Genomic DNA, 24,451 nt, shown 5'->3' with positions numbered 1-24,451 from the left:
TGCACAACGTGTAATTGACACCGGCTCCTCCGTAAATGTAATCTAAAGAAGTTTTGCCGACAAAATATGTCGCTACATCCAAATTGAGAAAAGACATATTCATCAGAGATATTGCCGGACGTGTGCTCAACCCCCCTCGTGAAGCCGAAGTAAGACTTGTATTTGGCACCACCAATATTCATGAGACGTTTTTGGTAGTTAAGGATTCTCCATACGAGCTGCTAGGTGGGCTTCCTTTCTGTAGAGTAGCGCGACTTCTTATTGATTTCTCGAAGAAAGAGCTCACACTTAGTGGGGAAGTTTTCCGGCTACGTGTAAAATCAGGCGCCCCTGAACAGAATGATGTCCTTACAGTGCGGTGCCACGAGCAAATTCGTATTGAATCACGCACAGAGGTGGCTGTTGAAGTGAAAGTCGCAAGAGACGGAGTTCACCTTGACGAACCGAACAGCACGTTAAGAAGTGGACTCCAAGTGGTACGCACAGTAAGAAGGATTTGTATTGCTAATCCCACCTTGTGGCCAGTAAATCTCCTCGGTGGAACAAAGCTTGGATGAGCTTCGTCCATTCGTGACGCACAGCTGGCAATTACGGCTCCACAGAATGATCGAGTGCACCAAGAATTTGACATAGAGACTGGGGTCACCTACAGTTATCTGAATGAGAGAAGCTTCTGTGACTCATCGAGAAGTACCGTCATCTTTTCACAAGCACTGATAACCCCATCCGGCAAACGCATGTTATTGAACACGTGGTTGACACAGGCGATTCTCTACCTAATAATCAGCACCCATATCATCATTCCCCTTCTTCAACTTGTTGCTAAATTTGTTACCTTTTGAAAGGCAACAAATTTAGCAACAAGTTGAAGAAATGCCTCGCGATGGGATCATTAGAGAATCACACAGTCCTTAGTCATCGCCTGTCGTCCTCATGAAGAAGCCAAATGGGACTTGGAGTTTCTGCGTCGACTTCCGAAGGGTTAATGAGGTCAGTAAAAAAGATGTGCACTCCCTGCCGCGAATCGATGACATTCTCGTCGTGCTTCAGGGATCAAAATACTTCACCACACTTGATCTAACATCAGGCTACTGGCAAGTGGGTATCAAGGAGGAAGATAAGTGAAAGACCGCATTTGCCTGTGCACCCGGCCTCTACGAATTCAACGTTGTCCCGTTCGGCCTGTGCAATGTCCCTGCCACATTCCAGAGAATGATTAACAAAGTCGTCAATGGCTTCCTCTGGAGGGTTTGTTTGACCTACTTGGACGACATTGTATTTTCTCCAAAACCATGGGAACTCATTTGGAAGATTTAAAAAGTGTTTTTTCAACGTTGGACTCAGCAAATTTGCGATTGAAGCCCGAAAAATGTAGCTTCGCCCATGAGGAAATTAAATATCTCGGACACATACTCACAGGCGAAAGCAACCGGCCAGACCCAGACAAAGTATCAGCCATCGAAAAATTCTCCTAGCCACGAAATAAAAAGGGTGTGCAAAGTTTTCTCGGAATTTGCAACTACTATCAGCGTTTCATCAATGATTTTTCTCACATTTCTCAGCCTCTGACAAACTTAACTAAAAAGAATGTTCCTTTCGTCTGGGATGCGGCTTTCGAAGCCATGATGCAATCCCTTAAAGAGAAGCTGATCACAGCTCCAGCTTTGCGTCAGTTGGAGCCGGGTAAGCCAATAGAGGTGCACACTGATGCCGGCAATTACGGCGTTGGCGCCGCCCTTGTTCGAAAAATTGGAGCTCAAAAACAAGTCATCGCCTATGCCAGTCGCCACCTTAACAAGGCTGAGATGAACTACAGCACGACTTAAAAGGAATGCCTCGCCGTCGTGTACACCGTCATGCACGCCGTACATCTTTGGCGCTAAATTCACTGCCATAACTGACCAAGCGAGCCTGGCTTGGCTGATGAAAGTAAGGAATCCAAACGGTCGTCTCATGCGCTGGTCACTATTGCTTCAGGAATTCGGCAATAACTTTGCGACACCACCCTGGCCTCAAGAATGGAAACGCTGGCCCGCTGTCCCGCCTTCCTCACTATCCCGCACCGGTAAGCAAAGAAAACCTTTTATTGTTGCAGGTCCGGGATCAGCAAAAAGGAGAGGGCAGACCCTTGGATGAGAGATATTGTACAGCACCTCGAGCACCCGAATGCCCCCGTATCATGAAAACTAGAAGAACGGCACGGAGCTTCCGGTTGATCGACGGTGTACTGTATCAGAGGGCGAAAGGCTTCCAGGAAGATCGCGCGGCGCTCATGGTCCCTAAGTGCTTGAGGTCCGAGATTTTAAGACACTGCCATGACGACGGCACGGCAGGCCACTTGGACGTCAAGCGCATATGGGAAAAAGTGCGTTCCCGCTATTTCTGGCCGAAGAGGTTCTCGTTCGTCAGCAAGTATGTACTCTCCTTTCCTGACTGCCAGACGCGAAAGCAACCACCTGGAAGGCCGGCCGGTTTTCTCCAACTAATCTTACTTGCAGGTAGACCCTTTCAACAAGTGGGCATAAACTTTATTGGACCTTTCACTAAGTTCAAATCAGGGAACCGCTACAGTGTCGTGATTACTGACTACCACAAAAAATGGGTCGAGGCTGTCGCATGTCAGGCGGCTACTGCCACAGAGGCAGCAAGGGCGCTCGTCGAACAGGTTGTACTGCGTCACGGTGTACCGGAGAAAATAATAAGTGATCGCGTACAACATTTTGTCGCCAACAAGACTGCGGAAATTAGCGAACATGCCACCTCAACCGCATACCACCCACAGGCCAACGGCTCGTGCGAGCGTTTTAACCGCACGTTGGCTGACATGCTCAGCATGTACGTTTTCTCGCACCACCCCGACTGGGGTGGATATTTGCCGTACGTCCTCCTTGCGTACAATTCTTCCACTCACGAGACGACCGGATTCACGCCCTTCTTTCTGCTTCACGGACATGTGCCGATGCTACCTGTAGATGTTGGGTCGGGCGCGCAACGTGCATTCGACTACACCCTGAATGCTATCAAAGTGGCTCGACGACTCCGGCAGGCTCGAAGACTGGTAAAATAACGAGAGAGGCGTCAGCAGGAGAAGAACAAACGCAGCCATGATGCTAAACGAAGGAGTGTTGTTTACCTCGAGGGCGAATCGGTGTACTTGTGGACACCCTCCCAGGTCAAAAGGAAGACAACCAAGCTTCTTCACAGATACCACGGACCTTTCCGTCTCGTCCGCCGGGTAGCCGCGAATAACTGGGAGGTGGTAGGCCAAACTGGAAGAAAACGTGACGTTGCTGATGTGGAGTGTTTAAAACCATGCCGCGTCTGAGGCTCTTCCGATGCCGACGACGCAGACGATGAATCTGGTGATAATCAGTAGGTGCGCGATCGAAGTAGTGATATGCGCGGGTGCCGTGCAAAGAGTGATATCTGTGAACAACGTCAAGGTGGTTACGTGCGCGGGTGCAGTGCGAACAGTGATGAACAGGAATTGAATCCAAGTGTTGTGCGCGAGTGTGGTTCGCGAGTGGGCCAAGAACTCCGTTTGCGACATGGCGTGCGTGGGACAGAGGCCAGCGTTCCAGTAAAACAGCGCGAAGGCTCCGACACTGACACTGAACTTTACACCGGCTGGGAGACATTTTCAAGTGGTAACAACGCACGACAGAATGCTGGCGCTTATGACACGGACACTGACTTGTATTACAGCGCCGACGAGTGAACTCCCTATATTTCTGTTTCCGAATATTTTTTTTGCTTTTCATTTGCGGTTTTAAATATGTCTTTGTTTTAACCTTTTCACCTTTTGGACACGTGTATAAGCATCTTTATATAACCCCCTCACATTCTTGTTGAATATAAAACTTTTTTGTGTTTTTAGTCTATTTGTTTTCGCGTTTTGCAGATAAAACGAGTGGGTCACTCTTTTTCGCAGCGGAGAGGAAGGCAATGTCTCACGGGAAGCTTTTTTTCTTTTTCAGCTGCAGCTGGAGTTCTTTCTTCGCCAGATGCTCTTGTTAGAGGCACTATTTAACGACTTTTCTCGAGGAGGGAGCCTCGAGGGAGAATGAGAGTCTGAGGGAAAAAAAAGTTGCATCCGGTCGGTCACTGTGCGCCCCGCGCCCCAAACAAACCAGACACTGCGCCGTGCTCCCGACCGGGCTGCTGAAATTAGGTGCCTTTCTCCTTTTCTAACCTCTACCACCACCCCCGCAAACGAGTGAGCCGCCGCTTGGGTCCTCCGAGGTCATCAGGGGCCGAAATTTGAACAGTTGTTAGTGCGTCAAGGCTGTTTTAGAGATTGTGCCAGCTGCTACAGTTTTGTTGCGAGGCAGGACCCTCGCGACCATAAAAACTCGTATTGGGATTGCTTATCCTCGGCTTGCTTGATTGGTCCGTATAAGCCGTTTTCTAAGTGGTGCAAAACAGTGGTGTTCCGCGTGGTCCACGCACCCTTGTATGCCGGGAAACCCTATTTAGGTAGCGACTCGGGCCCTTTTTGGAGAGAGCGGACTAGGAGTCAACAGCGCGTCTCACCAGTGGAGACCATGGTCATGCCAGCCGAGGAGTATGCCATCATTTTCCATGTTTTGTTTTTGTGACTTAGTGCATTGTTTAAATTTAAGTTGTATTAAATAAATAAACCGCCAATGAGTGCTCCTCGAAATAATCGTGTCGACTTGTCATCATTTGCCTGTGCGCAATTGCTCCCACACTTCTTCGTCTGGATAGTCTTCATATGTGTCTAGCTTAAACAACCGCGAAGTTTCGCTACAATATTGCCACGTTCCTTCCTCAAGCTTTTTATCACCCCGTTACGCTGTACGCGATTCTCAGCGCAAAGCACGCTTACAGTGTTCGAGAAGCTTCAGGGCTGCAGTATATCATTTTATGAAGACTACGCCCACTTAAATCGTATTTCAGATTATTCTGGAACCTAAGTCACCACTAGCGATAACGCTAGAATGTTTGATGGCAAGCGTATAAATGCCGGCGCACGCCGGCATCACCTGGTGCTTCAAGCTGACCGTAAGGGAGAGACGGGAGAGGGAGTGGCGTCATGTCCGAGAGTTCATGAGCGTCACCCGTGGTACTCGTGAAGAAGAAGGACGGGACTCCACGTTTTTGTGTCGATTACCGCCGCTTGAACAAAATAACAAAGGACGTGTACCCTCTCCCACGTATAGACGACGCACTGTACAGTCTCAACAACGCGAAGTACTTTTCTTTGATGGACCTCAAAACGGCTATTGGCAAATCGAGGTTGACGAGAGAGATCGAGAAAAGACGGCCTTTATCACACCAGACGGCCTCTTCGAGTTTAAGGTCATGCAATTTGGTCTTTGCTCCGTGCCTGCGACGTTCCAGCGCGTTGTGAACACCGTACTGGCTAGATTGAAATGGAAGACTTGCCATGTGTATTTGCATGACGTCCTCCAGCTTCGACGAGGATCTCCGGCGACTTGATGCGGTACTTCAAGCTATCAACACCTCAGGACTAACATTGAAGCCACAAAAGTGTCGCTTCGCGTGCGCAGAGCTGGTTTTCCTGGGACACATGATATGCAAGTCTGGAGTCCATCCAAAACCGCGGAAAACCACCGCCATCACTGATTTTTTGCAGTAAACTTACAAGAAGGCTGTACGCAGATTATTCGAATTGTGCTCCTATTACAGACATTTCGTCAAACGTTTTCACAGATCGCCGCACCACTTACTCACCTCACGAAAAGCAACGTCGAGTTTAGGTGGGAAGTAGTACAAGAGAAAGCACTTCAGGAACATTAACTCCGTCTAGACTCCACCGATACTTGCTCATATCGATGAATGGGCCGAAACAGAAGTACACACCGACGCAAGCATCGTAAGACTCAGCGCCGTCCTTGTTCAAAGGGCTTGCGGCATGGAAAAAGTTATCAGTTATGCTAGCCAGTCGCTCTTCAAGACCAAAGCCAATGATTCCACAACAAAAAAGAAGTGCCTTGCCATCATCTGGGCAGCGTCAAAGTTTCGGCCCTTCCTATACAGCAGGCCTTTCAAAGTTGTGAGCGACCACCTCGTTTTGTGTTGGCTAGCTAATTTGAAAGACCCTTCAGGTTGCTTCTCATGTTGGAGTCACACATTTCGAGAATTGGACGTGACTGTCGTTTACAAGTCTGGAAGAAAACACTTTTACGCTGACGGCTTGTCATGTGCCCCCGTCGAACAACCACCGCCCGATGGCTTGAATGTGGACAGCTTCTTAGGAACAATAACTGCCGACGACTTCACCGAGCAACAGCGAGCTGACCCGAAACACAAAAGCTTTAATATCTCGAGGGTAACAGCGCGACTGTTCCGAATGTTTTCAAGAGGGCACTGGAGTCGTTCTTCTTGCGAAACGGAGTTCTTCTAAATAAAAATTCTCGTCCATTAGAGCCAACCACCTTTTCGTGCTTCCTTCAGCAGTAAGACCAGAAGTACTAGAGGCCCTACACAATAACCTAACGGTGGGACACATCGGTGTTTTTCGTAGCCTAGAAAGAATACAGGAAAAGTACTATACTGGCCACGACTTGCCACTGACATCACTCATTACGTTAGAACCTGCCGCGACTGTCAGCGACGAAAGACACTGCCGACTAGACTAGCCGGACTTCTCCAGCCCATCGAGCCACCTCACCGGCTGTTCCAGCAAATCAGCATGGTCTTAAGGAGCCGTTTCCGATGTGGATTTCCGGAAACAAATGGATCATCGCATCTTCTGACTACCTCACACACTACGTCGAGACAAAAGCCCTGCCCAAAGGAAGTATCTATGAGGTAGCAAGGTTCTTCGTCGATAACATCGTCCTGCATCACGGAGCTTTGCAGGCCCTTATTACTGACAGAGGTATGGCCTTTACGGCGGACCTAACTAAGGTGATTCTTAGGTACAGCCAGACAAGTCAACGCCGGACCACCACCTACCATCAACAGACCAACAGCCTCACCGAACGTCTTAATAAGACCATTAGTGATATGCTGGCCATGTACGTCCACGTCGAGCTCAAGACGTGGGTTGAAATCCTTCTGTACGTAGCCTTCCCGTACAATACGGCTTTCCAAGAAACGATGCAGATGACGCCGTAAGGGTTGGTCTAAGGAAGAAACCCGGCAACGATGCTCGACGCTATTTTACTTAACATCAGCGGCGAAGAAAACATCGACATGACTGGCATCAAAGAAGCTCGACGAAGCTCCCGCCTCCACATCAAAAATCAAGAGACGACCATCAGCCACGATTACAATCTTCGGCGACACTTCTTGGAATATCAGCCCGGTGAACGTGTTTTAGTATAGATGCCGATACACCGACGAGGAATCAATACACCGACGAGGAGCAAAACTTAAAAAAAGGCATGCTTAGATAACAATAAATATAGTTTAGCCTGGTGCATATTAATTTGCCTGAAGTATGTCTGTCTTTCATACTTTTTAATGTGTAATGGTAAATAAAGTTTTAACCTTTTTTGCTCATTTTCTTAGAACATGAATTTTGGCGACTTCTCTCATTTGTTTCTTCTGTTAAGTAACCTAGGACAGCTACAGCTTTTAAATGTGCGATTGAAGCTAAATTTGCATAAAAAGCAATGCTGCAAGCATATTTTCAATGTGCAGTCAAATAGCTTTTATTTTAACTTGCAAAGTTTCTTATTTTTAACTTAGTGTAGACCATGAATTCGTTAGTGCTGTAAATTGAGAACTAGTTGCTCGATTCCCAATCAGCTTGCAGCGTTGCACTTCTTCAGCTTTCTGCTATAAATATATGCATTGGTACCAATGTTATGTTACAAAAATAATTTGTCATTAATTCGGCAAGCAATAGAATGTTACTACTAATTTTTTCTGAAAATAATTGACCTCGTTAAAATATAACTGGACAGTTATTAATAGCTCAAGAAACTGGACAAGACAGTGCAGTTTCATCTAATTTAGCCTAGAAATAATTATATGTTAATGCTAAAAGGCAATAATAAAGGGATAAATTACATGGCTGCAAAATCGGCCTCTCAGTTGATCAGTGAACTTAAAGTAAGACTAGTGTACGTAAGTACCAAATTCTTAGGCCGGTCGAAATACTTTGGTAAAGACGAATCCTGCATAAACTTTTTTTCTTGATTACTACAAGTCAGAATCTTGCCACTTGGTATGTAGTTAGGAGACCTCCTTGATTTCAGAAATTATTTTTATTGAAATGACCAGGGCACTTTGGACATGATTTCTCTTGTATCTCTAATACTCCCAAATTGGCGTATGATTTTACGTTGTTGCAATGCCTTTCTATCGTTTACTCTAAGCTTTATTCGAAATTATTATGGGTCACTGTTGCTAGTAATTCTGTTTTTTCATCGTGTTATTTATTTTTCAGTTCCTGTTCATTTCTCTCGTTGAATAAGATTTGATGTGTGCTGTGGCAAACTCGTTAAACTGTACGTTTGGGAGAAGCAGAAGTTTGACAAGCTGCTTCTCAGCCTTTTTTTCCGAGCGCCATTCGTCTTCTTGGTAAAAAATAAATGACTTATTGTAGTATTTGTAATGATAATAATAATATTCTTAGTAATATTACATTTTATTATTATTACTCAAAAATGTTTGATCAAATATCTTAATACGGAAATACCTGAAACATTTAGTGTAATTTAATAACATTGAAGGTTCGAACGCGCAGAGCACTGCTCTTGCGAGAAAAATACTAAGCAGCTGCGTTTGTTAGTTTTGAAACAATAAATATTTTTTTGTAATAGACCCAAGCATACTTTACAAGGTTTCTGCCGCTGACGTATTTCCTTCATTTTCAATTAAAACGCTCGAATACTGTTGATTATGCGCTTTTAAAATTAGAGCTCATCGAATAAATACGGGTTCTCGGAAATTTCGGCGGCGAGTCAGTCTTTATTGATAGGAATAGGAAGGAAAGACACGCCTGAGACAGTTAATGAAGAAGACACAACTCAGACGAGCGTTGATTTCAAACTGAATTCACTTGACACCAAAATACCTTGGAAATGGTATATACTTGTGATATGACACATCTGTGCGCAAACAGAAATAGTGGTGCTTCGTTTGTCAAGCAAGTGTTTGTCGTTGTATTTTTGCCCATTTATCCAAAAACACAGAGCGTCATACATAATTAAAGGAGATGAATTACGGCAGAGAAGAAGCCGTTCCGTTTTCTCTCGTGGCTTCTGACGCTCTAGCACGGGTCGATTATCGCGTTGATAGGTGGGTTAATATTTCTATGAAATGTTACTTGTCGTTTTTGCTTATAATAGAAAAAATTATGAAATGATAATCACCCGCAAATATTCTAACTCCGCCCTTATTTGTTGTAGGTCGCGTCTGCAGCGACATACTGCTTATACTGCCTTGCAATGAATCCAGCCGTTCAGAAGAAAGCCAGAGAGGAAGTTATGTCCGTTCTCCCGACCCCTGGGAGAGGTGAAATGAAATTCAAGTATACCGAACTTTCTTACCTTAAGGCCTGCATTCGCGAATCACTTCGGTAAGTCTTACTGTGCCGGCAGTATTGCTTGGCTATTATGAACAGCTCGCTCAATTGCAAGCATTCAAGTTACAGTCACCAAAATTTCAAAGAGGCTCAAGTCGACATTCAGGAGATAGCACGCATACTAAGAAGTATGTTGTGACTGGTGTATGATACTGCATTGTATGAATACTACAGACATGTTAGGAGGAAGTAAAAGTCTATCTCACTCTGTGTTGAAATAACAGTGACTGCTACAATTTCCGCGGTTACTTATTTCAAATAAAATGAATATATGTGAAGCGACCGACTCATAGTTTCTTTGATGGACTTCCATGCATTTGTAAAGGTGTAGCTCTTCCATATCGGTTAGTTGTGATCTTGTACGACCCCGGTAAAATGTGCTAACAACTCTTAGTTCCACGAAAACTGATCGGTGTGCAAGGTTGCATTTGGGGAAAGACAATACCGAAATTTCGCAAGAGCTGCATGTATGTAAGAGCAAGACCGGTATTTACCTGATGGGAACACGCTAGATGGATAATAAAATATTTCGCGGTTCACACAAAAATGCACGTGCTCAATCATAACGTAACTATCTCAAGCACACCGCGCATGTGATTCCGTGGGCGCTCGGCCTACTACCCAATTTTTTTTGTTAGTAGGCCGGCATTCGCTATGCTATTTTTCGTCATTTTTCTGAGATGCGTGGTATCCGCTAAACACTTCAGAGGAATTTTGTGCGAAATGTTTATGCAGTGGCTGACGACGATGACCAGTTATGGCCGAAGTGGGTATGCACGGAAGTTAATAGGAGTATAATAACCAGCTTTTGTAATGTGTTCGAGCATAGGACGTCCACTCGTTACGCTATTCGCATTGTGCGACGATTGGTTGTTATTTCGCTATTTTAAAATGCTCTATACGTCGAATTAACGTGATTTCGCTATCCCGACATCAAGCATGTCTAAGGCAAGTTTGCCAACAAGTCACAAGCACCGGCGTAGCTCAGTGGTCGAATACTTGACTCGCACCCAGCGGACCCGGATCAAGCCCTACTGTGTCTTTGGTGCTAGGTCTGCTAACAAGTCACAAGCACCGGCGTAGCTCAGTGGTCGAATACTTGACTCGCACCCAGCGGACCCGGGTTCAAGCCCTACTGTGTCTTTCGTGCTAGGTCTGCTAACAAGTCACAAGCACCAGCGTAGCTGAGTGGTGGAATACTGGACTCGCACCCCGTGGACCCGGGTTCAAGCCCTACTGTGTCTTTGGTGCTAGGTCTGCTAACAAGTCACAAGCACCGGCGTAGCTCAGTGGTGGAATACTTGACTCGCACCCAGCGGACCTGGGTTTAAGCCCTACTGTGTCTTTGGTGCTAGGTCTGCTAACAAGTCACAAGCACCGGCGTAGCTCAGTGGTCGAATACTTGGCTCGCACCCAGCGGACCCGGGTTCAAGCCCTACTGTGTCTTTGGTGCTAGGTCTGCTAACAAGTCACAAGCACCGGCGTAGCTCAGTGGTAGAATACTGGACTCGCACCCAGTGGACCCGGGTTCAAGCCCTACTGTGTCTTTGGTGCTAGGTCTGCTAACAAGTCCCAAGCACCAGCGTAGCTCAGTGGTAGAATACTGGACTTGCACCCAGTGGACCCGGGTTCAAGCCCTACTGTGTCTTTGGTGCTAGGTCTGCTAACAAGTCATAAGCTCCAACGTAGCTCAGTGGTCGAATACTTGACTCGCTCCAGCAGATCCGTCTCGTCGCGACCGCCGAAGAGAGCAGACGTGTTTTTCTGTCGGTCCCCGACCGGTTTTCCTGGAGGAGCACGCGAGCGTCTAGTGAGGCGCCGTACCTTACGGGCGCTTCCATGCTTCCATTTTTTTTTCTCCCCCAGTTTTTTATTTTGATAGCTTTTGCGCACACCCGTGCGCCGTTTTAATTTTTTCTTCCCTCCCTTGTCCTATTGAGCCATTTTTTGTCTCAAGCCCTGTTCAGGGCTATCAAGATATTGAGGAAATGTAGAGCCCTCTCATCTCCCCTTAGTTCTTTTTTTTTAATCTGTAATGACCTCGCCTAGTACGGCCCATCGCCTCTACCAGTAATGACGGACACCCCTTCTAAGGACGCTCCTGACGAGATCACCCTCTGCGCGAGCCTGCATGCTACCGCAACGAGCCGCCCCAGCTCACCCAAACAATCGCCTGCGGCCCCGATGATTACCCGGGCTCGTAAACTGAAGGCTGCTGCCAATCGTCTTCAAAAGCACTCATCTACCAGCACCCCAACTTCTCGGCCCCATGTACGAAGGATCGGGAAACTGTTGCCACCACGCCGGCGTCAGGCACCAACAATCAAGGCCGCCACCACGAAAAGCGCGAAGCTAACGGCCGCAGCCGAGGAGGCCGCCGCCGCCATTTCCTTAGTACCACAGCCTTCCCAACTCCATCTTGTACCCACACTACAAGAGGGAAGCAAGGCTGAGCTGCAGGACTACCAAGAATCGGTCGCATCAACACCGGCAGACAGCGAGGAACAGGCCAGTACCGATTCCTCCTCGCCCACATCATCCTCCTCTTGGGAGCACAACACGCCTCCGTCCTCCTCTCCGTCCCTGTCGCCCTCCCCAAAGGGTCTGGCCCTTTTCAGAACCGGAATCTGCGCTGACGGACCAGGCCGCCAACGAGCAACACAACAGGCGTCGTTTGCAGCTCCCCCCAAGCGAGCGCGCGCTCACTCTGCGCCGCCGGCAACCACTTTCTGCCCTTGCCTGCTGGCCGGGCAAGCCTGCCGCGCCGGGCGTCAAGAAGACCTGTTCGGAGAGGGGTGTGCACGCAGTGCTGTCTCTCCCCTTTTTCCAGGCGAAGGAACGCGCATGACCTCTACTGGAAGGGCAACCGAGGCAACATTGGAGTCTCTTGCGCAAGCGGGAGCCTCCCAGACCGCCACAGGAAATCCCACCCTCCTCGAGCCTTCCCCACCTTCTTCCGGTCACGCAACCCGTCCGACCCGTCCTCCAGAGAGAGCGGCCTCTCCGGTGTCTGATGGGGTGGTTTGTTTACCTCCCACCTCCTCGCCACAACAACAGCACTCTCCTCCACTCTCCCGCTCAAAGGAGAGCACGGGCGCGTCGTCTGCTACGGCCGCAGCTCCTCTGAACTCTGCCGCTAGCACCGCGCCACACCCTCCTTCTGCTTTCGGCCCCATGCGCCCACTGACGGTGGACGCCTCTACCGAAGCAGATTATGAAGAGGCCCGACGCAAGCATCAGCAGAAAAACGGATTTCCGTGCCAGGCATCAACAGCTACAAATGCCCCTTCCAGTAGGCAGCCAGCCAGTGCAGCTCCCCCAAGCAAGGGAAAGGGGCCCCGCCAGAAACCAGGTCGCCGCCAGCACCAACTCGATATTATCGAACACCTGGTCGCGAATGAGCCCCGCCGCACCTCTGCCACCATCCTCTACCGCCCCAAGGGCAGGAAGAACAACTTCCTCTCCCTCAGCCGCGACGCAATTGCAGCACAGCTCTCGAAGGTGCCCGGCACGAAGCGTGTGCGCATTAACTTCAGCGGCAACGTTGTTGCGGTTGACACCACACCCGGAGCTGACACCTCCACTCTCCTGGCAGTGGAAAGCATCGGGAATGTGGCTGTCAACGCCAAGACCGCCAACAAAGGAACCTGTACCGGCGTACTTCACGGCGTTGACGCGGCTTTTGACGAGGAGGTCCTCAAAAACAACATAGAGAGCTCTGCTCCCATCCTCTCTTGTGCCCGTACCGGACGCAATGTCCTTCTCCGATTTGTGGGTAACGCACCGCCACCTGAGGTGGCGTTATTTAAGCAGACCCGCCCTGTACGTTGTCGTCGTCGCCGCCCTCTCCAGTGCGCTGGCTGTGGCGCTTTCGGACACACTCATGCGACGTGCACCAGCTCCCCACGCTGTTCGCGCTGTGGCGGCGACCACGCCCGCGCCGACTGCGTTGCACCCGGCCCCAAGTGCCTACACTGCGGCGGCCCACATCCCGCCACCGAGCCCCGATGCCCTCGCTGGCAACACGAGAGGAAGGTGCTAGAAATCATGGCCTCTGCGGACCCGCCCCTCTCTCGTCGTGAGGCCGAGAGGAACCTTAAGAGCGAGGGAAAAGCCGTGCCTGCTCGAGCACCGTGCACTGGTAGTGCAACCGGGCCGGACGTACAGCGCGGTTGTTTCGCCCCCGGCCGCCGAACCCTCGGCCCCCGACTGCGAGGTGCAAAAGGACATGGTGATTAGTGCCCTGGCCGCTGCCGTGCAGGCCCTCATTGGGACAATACCGCGATCCGGCCCTGTGTTCGAGCTGTGCAACGCGGCCCTGGCCGCCCACGCTGCCCTCAATCAACATGGCTAGCGGCAAGGTGTTTCGGCCGCGGATTCTTCAATGGAACGTTCGTTCCCTCCGCTGCCGTCACGCCGAGCTGTCTACCCAACTCCTCCGACGCGAGTACGACGTCTTGCTGCTGCAGGAAACCTACGCTCGCGTCGGAACACTCAACCTACCTGGTTTTGTCGGCTATCACAGCACCACGCAGTGCGAACTTGAAGAGTGTAGCGCAGTCCGGTGCAGCACTCCCTCGCATCCTCCCGGCACGTCGCGGGCTTCGGTTTATGTGCGCGCCGACCTCCCTCACGCTGCAGTGGACATCGAGGACATTCTCTGTGACACCCTCGAGGCCGTCGCCCTGACTGTGCGCATCGGGAGCACGGACACCAGTGTCGCTAGCGTGTACGTGCGCACATCGAACTACTCGGCACGCTTGGACACCCAATTCGTGTGCCGCCTCGCAGACCGCCTAAATCGCGACGCGGTCATCGGTGGCGACTTTAACTCTCACCACACCTCCTGGGGCAGTGGCGTGACGAACCACCGTGGGCGCGACCTTCTCGATGCCGTGCAAAAGGCCGGACTGCTCGTTATAAACACGGGTAGCTGTACTCTCGCGCGCCGTGGTGTGTCCGACAGTGCCATCGACCTGACTCTCGTGGGTGGTACGTGTAAATATGAGTGGCAACGTGCACCGGACTCTCAGGGCTCCGACCACTACCCCATCGTGGTCACACCCCCCTCAGCTTACATCAGGTACACTCGGACCTACAGTGTTGTGAAGTGGACTCGCTTCAGAGAACTGTGTGCTAGAGTGCCAGTCTCTGCAGACTTCTTCACCGCGCTGGCCGAGTGTCACGACGCAGCTACCACCCACTGCACCGTGCCTGCGGGCACCCCCGCACCAGACATCAGCCTCCTCAACCTTCGCGCCGCGCGTCGCAGGGCGCAGATTGTGGCGGTGCGCTCGCAGAAGGCGGAACATTGGCGTGCCTATAACTGTATTGACGCGGTGTGCCGCAGGCACGCCAGACGCCGTCGCAACCAGAGCTGGGGGAGCCTCTGCTCGTCACTAGATGACCCTCAGAACCACGCCCAAGCCTGGCGCATTTTCGCTGCCGTTCTTCGCACCAGAGAGCCTCGCTGCCCGGTTCTCTGTGTTGCTGTTGCAATGAAGATCGCCACGCAGGAATTGGCTGAGCTGCTGGCAGACAAGTTTGCCCCTCCTGCTTGCCCACAGCCTCCACAGGGACTACCACCTGTGCCTGCACTCAACAGGCCTGAGCTCTTCGCTCCCGAGCGGTACTTTCCCACCGAGGGCATTCTGCTAGAGATCCGCGCATTGTGCACGGAGGAGTTTACTCTCAGCGAGCTGACCGCAGTGCTCAACAACCGCACGAAGCGGTCTGCCCCGGGAGTGGACGGCCTCACCTACCAGGTGCTGCGCAACATTGACCCCTCCACGCGGCCCCGGTTGCTGGAGGCCTACAACGAAGTGTGGCGCACAAGTCAGGTGCCTCCTGGCTGGAAACAGGCGCTCGTGGTGCCCATCCTGAAGCCACGGAAGCCGGCCACGGAGCTTTCATCCTACCGGCCAGTGTCACTTACCTCGGCCGCAGGGAAAGTCATGGAAGCCATGGCATTGCGACGCCTTCGCTGGATTGCCACCGCAACCAACGCATTCCCTCCCGAACAGAGCGGATTTCGCCCAAGGCGCTGTACGTTCGACTCACTGGCCGACGTGATCGCCACCCTCGAGGAGGCCAAGTACCGCGGCGATTACGGCATCCTCGTGCTGCTCGACGTGAGAAGTGCGTTTGACTGTTTGCCCCACGCATCAATTTTGGACGCACTTCGTGACCTCGGTGTGTGCGGGCGGATGTTTGACTACCTGGAGAGCTTCTTGGGCGACCGCACTCTTCGCGTTCGTGTTGGCTCCACAATCAGCGGTCCCCACTCCGTCACCGCAGGCGTACCCCAGGGCAGCATACTGAGCCCTTTTCTGTTCAATCTGGCTCTTGCCAAGCTGCCCGACTACATCCCGTGCAACACGGCGTGTGAAGTGCATGTGGCGATTTACCCCGATGACATTGCGCTGTTTGCCTGCGGCCCCGGTCGCCACCGGGCAGCCCTTCTCGAGTCCCTCCAGGTGGCCATCGACGCGGTTGACGCATTCCTGAACGGGGTTGGACTGGCGCTCGCCGCCTCCAAGACGGAGGCACTGCTCGTCCACCCGCGAGCGTCGACACGCCGCTCCACGCCTCGGCTCTCACTCCGGGGCCTCCCCATCGAGTGGAGCACGAAGGTGCGCTACTTGGGTGTGACCATAGACCACCGGCTCAGCTGGCGACCGGCCGTCAACGATCTGCGGACGAGCAACCGCAAGGTACTCGGCGCCGCACGCAGTCTCCTCGCGCGAAGGCACGGCTGCACCCCTGCCCTTGCCCTGCGAGTCTACAACGCAGTCGCATCGGCACGCGTGATCTACACTGCAGCAGTGGCTTCGTTGAGTGCTTGCCAGCTAGCTGCCTTGGACGCGGACCATCGCAACGCCGTGCGGGAGTACTACGGACTTCCCCAAACCTCCCAGGTGGGCCCCACGCTCGCCGAAGCGGGGGAAACTCCCATCTCCCTGCGGGTGACCCAGCGGACACTAAATCATGTACTGCGGCTGAAAACCACAAGGCAGGGGCAGCTCCTTGTGAACAGGCTATATGCTCTACCTCACTCATCCATGGGGCAGCGGGCGAGTGAGCTCTTGACGGTTGTGCCAGACATGCAGTACCCCAGCTGGCTGGCTATCCCACCCTACCGCCACACCCCTCTGGTGATCACCAAGACCATTGGCGGCATCAAAGCGAAGGCGCGCACCCCGCTGGCAGCGATGCAGCAGGAGTGCTCCGCCCTCCTTCACGAACAGCTGAACGGCCGGCTGCTTGTTTACGTCGACGGGTCAGTGCTTCGCGACGGCTCCGCGGCCGCCGCCTGCGTTGGGCCATCAGTCGGCGCGGTTCTCAAGTGCCGCCTCCCCTCCCTCGCCTCCTCCACTGTGGCGGAACTCGCCGCTATAAATTTGGCAGCCGATTTCCTCAATGAGCGGGCACCCATGAGCGCTGCAGCCATCATCTGCGACTCCCGGGCGGCCTTGGCCGCGATCTCGCGCGAGGAAGACGGCAGCCTCCTTGCGCAGAGAGTTGCCCGGAAGCTGCACGCCGTGCAGCAAACGGGGTGCGACCTTTCGCTGCACTGGGTGCCTTCGCACATCGGAATACCTGGCAACGAGGCGGCCGACTGTGCCGCGAGGGATGCGCACGACCCCGACACCGGCGTCACCAACTTCGTGTGCTCCGCGGATGCCGGCCGTCTCCTCACCGCCCGCTACGTGCGCGAGCGTCATCCCGACCCTCGCGTAGCAGCTGGAAAGCCGCCGCGGCGGCTCCCTCTCAAGGGACTCCCAAGACGAGACCGTGGTTTCCTTCTCCGTCTCCGCACCGGAGACAACTACACCGCCGAGCGAAAACATCGGCACTCCGGGCGTGGCAGTCCATACTGCATGGACTGCGGCGACCTGGAGACTCTGGACCACCTTTTGCTTCATTGCCCGGCTGGTGACGCGAGCAGACAGGTGATGCTCGCAACGTACGGAGCTCTCGGCCTGCCTCGGACAACAACTGAGCACCTCTTGTTCCCGAACAGTGGCCGCGCGCATATCAAGCGTGCCCTTTCAGCGCTGCTCGACTTTGTAGACGGAAGCGGACTGCGTGAGCGAATTTAGAGAATTCGCGCCCCTTGATTTTGGTAGACGATCTGTGCGTCCCCCCCTTCCTTTGCTCGCTCTCTCCTTTCTCTTTCCTCTCTTCGCTCAAGTCTATTATCCCCCATTCCCCTTCCCATGTGAACCACTGCTGAGGTGTCGCACTTAGCTGCAGACAGTTGCGGGGTTCACTTTTCTTTTCTTTTCCAATTTTAAGAACCACTTCCCCCAGCAGATCCGGGTTCTAGCCGTACTGTGTCTTTGGTGCTAGGTCTGCTAACAAGTCACAAGCACCGCCGTAGCACAGTGGTCGAATACTTGACTCGCACCCAGCGGACCCGGGTTCAAGCCCTACTGTGTCTTTGGTGCTATGTCTGCTAACAAGTCACAAGCACCGGCGTAGCTCAGTGGTAGAATATTGGACTCGCACCCAGCAGACCCGGGTTCAAGCCCTACTTTGTCTTTGGTGCTAGGTCTGCTAACAAGTCACAAGCACCGCCGTAGCTTAGTGGTCGAATACTTGACTCGCACCAAGCGGACCCGGGTTCAAGCCCTACTGTGTCTTTGGTGCTAGGTCTGCTAACAAGTCACAACCACTGGTGTAGCTCAGTGGTAGAATACTGGACTCGCTCCCAGCGGACCTGGGTTCAAGCCCTACTGTGTCTTTGGTGCTAGGTCTGCTAACAAGTCACAAGCACCGCCGTAGCTCAGTGGTCGAATACTTGACTCGCACCCAGCGGACCCGGGTTCAAGCCCTACTGTGTCTTTGGTGCTAGGTCTGCTAACAAGTCACAAGCACCACCGTAGCTCAGTGGTCGAATACTTGACTCGCACCCAGCGGACCCGGGTTCAAGCCCTACTGTGTCTTTGTTGCTAGGTCTGCTAACAAGTCATAAGCACCGGCGTCGCTCAGTGGTCGAATACTTCACTCGCACCCAGCAGACCCGGGTTCTAGCCCTACTGTGTCTTTGGTGCTAGGTCTGCTAACAAGTGACAAGTACCGCCGTAGCTCAGTGGTCGAATACTTGACTCGCACCCAGCGGACCCGGGTTCAAGCCCTACTGTGTCTTTGGTGCTAGGTCTGCTAACAAGTCACAAGCACTGGTGTAGCTTAGTGGTAAAATACTGGACTCGCACCCAGCGGACCTGGGTTCAAGCCCTACTGTGTCTTTGGCGCTAGGTCTAGCTGCTAACAAGGCATAAGCACCGGCGTAGCTCAGTGGTCGAATACTTGACTCGCACCCAGCAGACCCGGGTTCTAGCCCTACTGTGTCTTTGGTGCTAGGTCTGCTAACAAGTCACAAGCACTGGTGTAGCTCAGTGGTAGAATACTGTACTCGCACCCAGCAGACCCGGGTTCAAGCCCTACTGTGTCTTTGGTGCTAGGTCTGCTAACAAGTCCAAGCACCACCGTAGCTCAGTGGTCGAATACTTGACTCGCACCCAGCGGACCCGGGTTCAAGCCCTACTGTGTCTTTGGTGCTAGGTCTGCTAACAAGTCATAAGCACCGGCGTAGCTCAGTGGTCGAATACTTGACTCGCACCCAGCAGACCCGGGTTCTAGCCCTACTGTGTCTTTGGTGCTAGGTCTGCTAACAAGTCACAAGCACCGGCGTAGCTCAGTGGTCGAATACTTGACTCGCACCCAGTGGACCCGGGTTCAAGCCCTACTGTGTCTTTGGTGCTAGGTCTGCTAACAAGGCACAAGCACTGGTGTAGCTCAGTGGTAGAATACTGGACTCGCACCCAGCGGACCTGGGTTCAAGCCCTACTGTGTCTTTGGTGCTAGGTCTGCTAACAAGTCATAAGCACCGGCATAGCTCAGTGGTCGAATACTTGACTCGCACCCAGCAGGCCCAGGTTCTAGCCCTACTGTGTCTTTGGTGCTAGGTCTGCTAACAAGTCAAAGCACCGGTGTAGCTCAGTGGTAAAATACTGGACTCGCACCCAGCAGACCCGGGTTTCGAGCCCCACTGTGTTGTTAGTGCTCCGCGCAGGTCTGGCGTTTTTTTTTCAATTTTTGCGTGTTGTGGTTACAGACACCAGCGGCGGTGGCAGTGGACAACTGCGCGGGACCCCAAGTTGTGATGTCATAACAGCTTCCACTGTAAAAAATCGGTAGATGTCATGTACAGTTAGAATTAATGATATTCGAAGCACGGATGACGGGGGTTGATTTGTCACAATAAAATCAGTACAAACGTTATAAGGCGGATGGTAATTTTTACGTACATGACTTCCATGTCTTCATTATCATGTTTAACAGCATTGAAATTTGGGTGAGTTTGTACTTGAACGTGCGTGATAGCTCTTAGGTGATAGCTGTCCTCCAGAGTTTTTAGATTGTAGTTTCACGTATGTGTTTCCGTGATCCGTGTAGGATTAAACCTGTTTTTTGTGTGAATAAACATTAGTTTAAAGTGAGCGCTCGTCTGTATGCCTCTGTCTGTCGTTTTTTGTCGGTTTACGCGCTCGAAATGCCACCATAATTATCATGCTTGCGCCTATAATTGGAATCAGTCGTCCAATCGCATCACGTAGTATGGATATAGGTACATCAGAAGTTAGAAAAACGGCCGCAAGCATGCTCTGAGCGTAGCATGCAATCATGTTTTACGTGACACGCTTGTCATGACTATCAAGTTTTAGCCCCGCCATGGTGGTGTAATGGCTAACGCACTAGGCTGCTCACGCGCAGGTTGCGGGATCGAATCCCGGCGGCGGTGGCTTCGTTCTCGATAGATGCGAAAATGCTGTAGGCCCGTGTGCTCAGATTCGGGTGCACGTTAAAGAACTCCAGGTGGTCGAAATTTCTCGAGTCTTCCACAACGACGTCTCTGATAATCATATGGTGGTTTCGGGATGGTAATACCCACATATAAAATCGATGATGGTTATGTTTGGATGTGTCTTTAATCTTGCTCCTCTATTCACGTGACGTAATACCAAATTTGGTATATGTCAAGCTGGCGAAACGACCGCGAGCGCACCATGAGCGTGGCGTGTAGCCATGTTCTTACCTGACACGCATGTTATGATGCTCATGTTTGCTTCAGTATAAGCCTTGATCATTCATTCACGTCCCCGATTTGGTGTATGAGAAGCTACCGAAACGACAGCGAGCCCCTCTTGAACGGGGCATGTAGTCATGTTCTTATATGACACGCATGTTACGATTTCCACGTAAGGGCCTGCCACTTATGATCTTCATGCATTCATGTCAAACCATACTACTTTTGTAATATGACATGTGAATGAAACCACCGCCGGAGCACAAAGACCATGGCATGTAAACCATGACATTCATGACATGCATGTCATGATTTTCTCGTTGAGACTTGTCACGTATGTTCTTCATACAGTCATGTTATGCCGTATTAGTTTTGGTATAGATCCCTTTACGGAAACGGCGAGGAGAGTTAAAAGCCGTAGGTTGCTAAATAGATAGATAGACAAATACCGTGAAACTCACCGAAGTTCGCTGATAAATGCTTCGCATTAAAAACGCTAATCGTTTATTCCACTTGCGAAGCGGGAGCAAGTTTTCTTGCTCCACTGCATTCCGCTGGTCAATTCAGAGCAAGCTTGTGTTTTTCTGTGGCACAATGGGAGCAGTTTACTCTAGTACGAAGTATGCTGCGTTATTCCGTCTTGTGGACGGATATTTCGCCAGAACTCCGGCAACGCGGTGCTGCCATTTTCGATGCTGTAGGGTACCTCGCTGTCTTCATATTTTTTTAGGCGGGGTCTTATCACCCTGTGTGCTTGTTTACATTACCAAAATGTGTCGTTTGTCTTTGCTTCCTGAGCTGCTAATTTGCGTTTTGCTCGAAGCGATAACGCGAACAGAAATTCTGACAGCAGTAGCAGCGGCAATGACGACGAACCGTTCGTGAAAGTGAATGTTAAAGAAACGTCCCTGACCCGTTGTACGCCCAACAAATATCATCGGCTTCTTTTAAAAAGTTCCTGAGCTGGTTTATGTGGTGTGTTGGTGTACAACTTCCGAAACTACCTGACGCGGAGCAGTTACGTGCGCCACTGGCACTAGTCGAGGTCTTGCTGTAGGATTTTGGCGGCTGCTTCAGATCTCTAAGCATAACTCGCCACAAGTGACTCATTCAAATATTTTAAGCAAGGAGTCATCCGTTCCAAAGTTGTGGGGCGCACCTTCGACCGAAGGGAAAAGTTTGATTTCCAAAAGCCCGTCGGGTGTTTCAATGGCTCTCTATCTACGGCCGATACACTCGACAGGATTTTGTGAATTGACGGCCTATAAATAAAGTAAGATTAGGGGCCTCCTACAGCAATCAAGTGCAGTATGTGTGGGTTGTGGATTATGTCGTACATGATGTACATATTCTTTTCGTATTAAGGTAAAGAGCTGACAATCCCGCAGTCGACTTTATTAAGATTCCAACAGATTCATGATCCAGACCCATGAGCAGCGGGAAAGCTGCTCTGTGGTGTTATATATCAGAAAAGCTTGTGGGGGGGTAGTTGGAACATACTGCAGGAAAAGTCTTTGCAGCGCAGCCTTTTTCTGGAGTATTATATTGTTGATTGATTTTGTACTTTGTGAGATTTCTATTACGTGCTTTCAATATTATCAACAGCATTGCATTGCTTATGCAATAAACTAGTAGCCAGAGATGAATGACGGCTGCTTTCGGCAGTACCAGTTTCTACAGGAACCATATCGTCCGCGGTAGCAAATATTTTTGGACCCACGAGAATGCTCAAGTGTGTTTGCGTGATTATGGGCTGTACAATAATGTCTTGCTGGTATATTATCAGCATACCTTGCAAATATAAAAGAAAAAAAGTAAAAAAAAACGCATATCTTCTTGAAACTGCTCCTGTTTTCAGGCTTTACCCCACCATTCCCGGAGTTCACCGCAAACTGGATCACGATGTGGTGATGTCTGGCTACGCAATACCGAAGAACGTGAGAACATATTTTATTTATTTTGTAAAAGTAGCCCAGTATAATAGCCCTGTTTTTGTGTCCTCATACCAATGTAAACTACTACTATCACTTGCTTCGTCAACTAAAACTATATTATTTAGTTTGTGCCGTTGCAAGAGAAAAAATGCCTCGGTTGTATCGAATAATAGGGCCCGAAATCCTTCAAAGTGCTGAAAATTCGAGAATCGTAAGAACCTTGCGTATTTGTCGGCGGCAGTTCTTAAGACAATTGTTATACGAATGAAAACAAACAATATCTTATTTCGAGAAGACAGGCGGTGAAGTAAAATGAGAGTCTTTCTGGCATACACCCTGCTGCCCCTTTGAGGTCACGAAAAAGCAGTCATTCATCGCGTTAGCGAAAGCTGGGAATGAGAACTATTCAGTGGGCATGACAAATACCAAGCAGCTGAGAAGACCACGCACACCGAACGTTGCTTTGAGCGAGTTGGCTAAAGGTCAAACTTTTGGGCTTCAGCTCTATGAAACACGTGGACTGTGAGGTACACAGAAGATATGAGACAGCGCCCGTCATGCCTACTATTATTTTATACCTCTTTGTCCTTGTGTTTCATAGCGCTGCACCCCAAAATTTTGACATAGCACGTCATGCTCTTTCGAGGCCTGTAAAATGATGAATCAATCTCTAATAGCGGACACGATGGGGTTATATATCTCCCTACAACAAAGCGCAAGGTCGGGCTATTGGGTCTTGATTTATATCGTGTGGAATTGCACGGCGAAGAACACTACTATGAAACACAAGAAGCACAATCGTATAGCGCTGGCACTCGGTCATTCGGTCAGCCAGTGATTCAGTCAAAAAATCTTATTCGGGTCCTAAGGAACTACAGAGTCGTAGTTGCGGGCCTTACCCACATTGGGGCTGAAAGACCATAGTCATCCGCCCATTCGCGGGCCCTTTCGACAACCCTTAGTTGTTGCTGGAGATCGCCGCTTTTGAAGGCTTCCCCCAAGTCGTTTTGTTTATGAAGGCGCATGCTGTAACACCGACAATCGCCAGAGCATGTGCGCTAATTACCTGTACTATTCACGGCACTCAGGGCAGAGTGGGTCGAAGTTCAAAGCAAAGCGACTAGATCTTTTTGACGGGAAAGGTCCCGTTTGTAACATTCACACTGTGGACGACTGCAACTTCCCTGATGGGCTCCAGAAAACCAAGCGATTAACAGCAACCGAAGAAAATTTCAAGAGTCAAGACATCGGCATCCGCAACCCAAGGAAGAGACTCGCCTGTCCTCCTTTTCTCTTGAATAGTTTTGGTGTTCATTTACTTTCATTTCCTTTTCTTCTTTTAATTTTTTTCTTTCTATCTTTCTCGCCAACAAAAGTGTACTGACTCTTGCCCTATTCATTCATTCATTTTTGTTGATGGACGCTCTTTGTAATGTGGTATGGGTCGGGGGAATTCCATTTGTTTTTTCGTTTAGCTCCACAATGTATGTATGTATGTATGTATGTATGTATGTATGTATGTATGTATGTATGTATGTATGTATGTATGTACATATGTATGTATGTATGTATGTATGTATGTATGTATGTATGTATGTATGTATGTATGTATGTATCTATGTATGTATGTATGTATGCGGACGACTGAGGTGTAGTCAGCTCTCAGTGTGGGATCGGTAATTTCCTCCACCCAATATATGTCAATATTTCGTGAAAAGAGAGTAAGGTTGTAGGAGTTACGCTCACAACCCGGGTTGTCAAATGAGGTTTATAACCTTAAGTGATGAAGAAGATTCATTAGTAAAATCCACACACAGGCGGCAAGCAGATGAAAGCAATTTATATTTTCTTTTCTTTCGTTACTACAAATATTTTCTGTGTGCAATATTTTCTGTGTGC

The 24,451-nt window shown here is 50.4% G+C and overlaps 1 protein-coding gene across 1 annotated transcript in view; it reads left to right on the top strand.

Moving 5' to 3' along the window:
- Positions 1 to 24,451, top strand: part of LOC119165485 (putative cytochrome P450 301a1, mitochondrial) — a 128,762-nt gene that overhangs the window by 68,062 nt on the left and 36,249 nt on the right. Inside the window, exons 6-7 of the mRNA XM_075872592.1 lie at positions 9,351 to 9,520; positions 22,477 to 22,555. Coding sequence (XP_075728707.1) covers positions 9,351 to 9,520; positions 22,477 to 22,555 — 249 coding nt within the window. The remainder of the gene's footprint in view (positions 1 to 9,350; positions 9,521 to 22,476; positions 22,556 to 24,451) is intronic.

Source organism: Rhipicephalus microplus, chromosome 8 (genome assembly GCF_043290135.1).
Source record: "Rhipicephalus microplus isolate Deutch F79 chromosome 8, USDA_Rmic, whole genome shotgun sequence".
NCBI lineage: Eukaryota > Metazoa > Arthropoda > Arachnida > Ixodida > Ixodidae > Rhipicephalus > Rhipicephalus microplus.
Note: the sequence above shows the minus strand (reverse complement) of the source record. Positions and strands in the feature narration are given on the sequence as shown.